Source organism: Anneissia japonica, unplaced genomic scaffold (genome assembly GCF_011630105.1).
Source record: "Anneissia japonica isolate Jap-2015-1 unplaced genomic scaffold, ASM1163010v1 scaffold284621_len2221_cov126, whole genome shotgun sequence".
NCBI classification, from domain to species: Eukaryota; Metazoa; Echinodermata; class Crinoidea; order Comatulida; family Comatulidae; genus Anneissia; species Anneissia japonica.
The window spans coordinates 1-2,221 of NW_022684292.1; the positions used below are offsets into that span (position 1 = coordinate 1).

At 36.6% G+C, this 2,221-nt stretch overlaps 1 protein-coding gene across 1 annotated transcript; it reads right to left on the reverse strand.

The window, feature by feature from the left end:
• Positions 1 to 48: 48 nt before the first annotated feature.
• On the reverse strand, positions 49 to 1,396 carry LOC117104261 (adhesion G protein-coupled receptor L4-like; the record flags this gene model as incomplete). The annotated part of the gene is made up of 3 exons (XM_033244996.1): positions 49 to 154; positions 686 to 837; positions 1,267 to 1,396. Coding segments are annotated over 3 exons (388 nt in total), but the record flags the coding sequence as incomplete, so codon positions are not given.
• Between the last annotated feature and the right edge of the window lie 825 nt (positions 1,397 to 2,221).

Below are 2,221 nucleotides of genomic sequence, written 5' to 3' on the forward strand. Positions count from 1 at the left end.
ATATTATTTATAATAATAATAATAATTAATGAAAAATGAAATGCTAACCGTTCCTTTTGCATGTTGGATTCCACCGATGAAGACAATATAAAATATTAGCAAATTTCCGACCAGGTTTTTATGAATAGCGTTTCGAAGAGACTTCCAGAGCTCTCTGTAAAGAGTATCAGCAGTCCATGTTACTTTCTAGTGTTGTTTGTTTACGATATGAATGTTATGCATTGGTAAAACGATGAAATTATAAATTCTTAATGTGTAACAACTACTAAGCTGAAAGTGCATTCGCACTGAATCGGAATTTTCGGATCGGAAAGCCTACCGAACCGATCAGAAAATCGAATCAGTACATTACTCATGTGCAGATCTTAACAAAATGATTAAGCGGTGACCTTTTGAAGAATGAGTAGGACTGAGCACATGATTTCACTTCAAAGGTTTCCTACTTATTAAAAGGTTAATATATGAAAGTACAAGAAAGAAGGAGCACAGCAAAATCGATTGCGCAAAAGATCAACATACAATTTTCGTTCTGCTGTACATTTACAAGAATCGTGGGTTTTTCGGGCTCAGTATAAATGATATATGAATTTGGTTCTACAATCAAACATTTTACCTCCTCATTTCTAAGTGTTGTTTTGTCGGATGCTCCATCTCTTTTTAGGTCTACGCCTAGTTAATAACATACCTGAAAAATGCATATGTGATAGCAGTCAGAGTAAGAGCGGTGGTAGACAGCCCGAAACCGATGAGGGTTAACTTCGATAACAGCTTCTCATGAAAGCTCGAATAGTTCTCATGGTCTGAAATAGACTTCGATGATTTTTTAGATCCATGCTTCTATGGTGCAATGAAATTACATTATTATCATTATTTTAGGCCTATTATAATAAATCTTACGCCTATTATTACTAGCTTAGTGTTATAATAATAATAATAATAATAATAATAATAATAATAATAATAATAATACTGTAGCTCTATTAGTAGTAGTAGCAGCAGTAGTAGTAATACTGCTACTCCTACTACCACCATCACCATCGCCACTGCCACCGCCACCGCCGCCGCCGCCACCACCGCCACCACCAAATGAAATGGCACACTCATGCATAAATCTATATATAATTTTCTTTTTTCTCTCAAATTTTATTTAAGCCCCCTGAATTGAAAAATTCAGGGGGCTTGTGCCGGCTGGGTCTCCCTTAAATCCGCTACAGCATCGCTTCTAATCCCACCCCCACTCCTAACCTGGATACTGGCCTGTGTTACCTCGTTAGGCACTTTATCGAAAGTAGGCTTATGCATCAGTGCTCCAAAACTTGTTAAATGGTTACAGGTACAATGTACAACGCCATCACGAGTATTCCAATTAGTTTCGCACCCTTCAAACGACCACAAACTGGAAAAAATATGAGTTGTAGGCCAATCATAGGAAATGAGTTATTACGTCGTGTGTGGAAACGGTGTTAATTAGTATTGACCATGATCCTACAATGAAGGATCGATGACAATACATAACATATTTTGAAAACACTCAGATTATTGGATGTACTGGCTTTAATAGGCCTGTATATCCCTATCGACTTTGTATAAATTTTAAATCTGCTCCTTGCCACATGAAGAGTAATTGTGTTTCGGTTTAGGAAGTGATGTGGTAATGGTGAAGGTTGCAAATAAAAGGGTTATAGTATCATAAAAAAAGTAATAACGGAATCTATGGTAGGCCCTAACATAAAGGACAGAGATAAATTGATCAGATGATGATTGAAGGATGATAAAGTAGCTGATAATGGAAGTAATAGAAAGAATCATATATGAAATGAGAGATAATGAAAAAAGATGATAATGATAAAGGTTAAATTAGCAAAATTAATCGTCAGAAAGTTTACAATTATATATCACGTTTAAAACAGAAAATGGAAGCCGAAATGTGAAGTTCTTTTCTTTCCTTTTATTGTTTATCCTGTATGTATGTTTGTTTTTGATAAAGATAAAAACTAATACTATACAATTGGAGGAGACAATTATATTTCACCAGGGGCGGCCCCAGGATTTGCCCGACTGGGATCCAATGTCCCCGACCGGGGTGGTGGGACGACACCCCGACGAGAACGTACGTGGGCGTAGTCGGTTGGATACATATCTCTGGGGAGTAATCCAGGGGAGTTTTTAGAGTCTACTAATATGTAAAAAATACATTATATTGTTTTCTTCTTTCCGACGG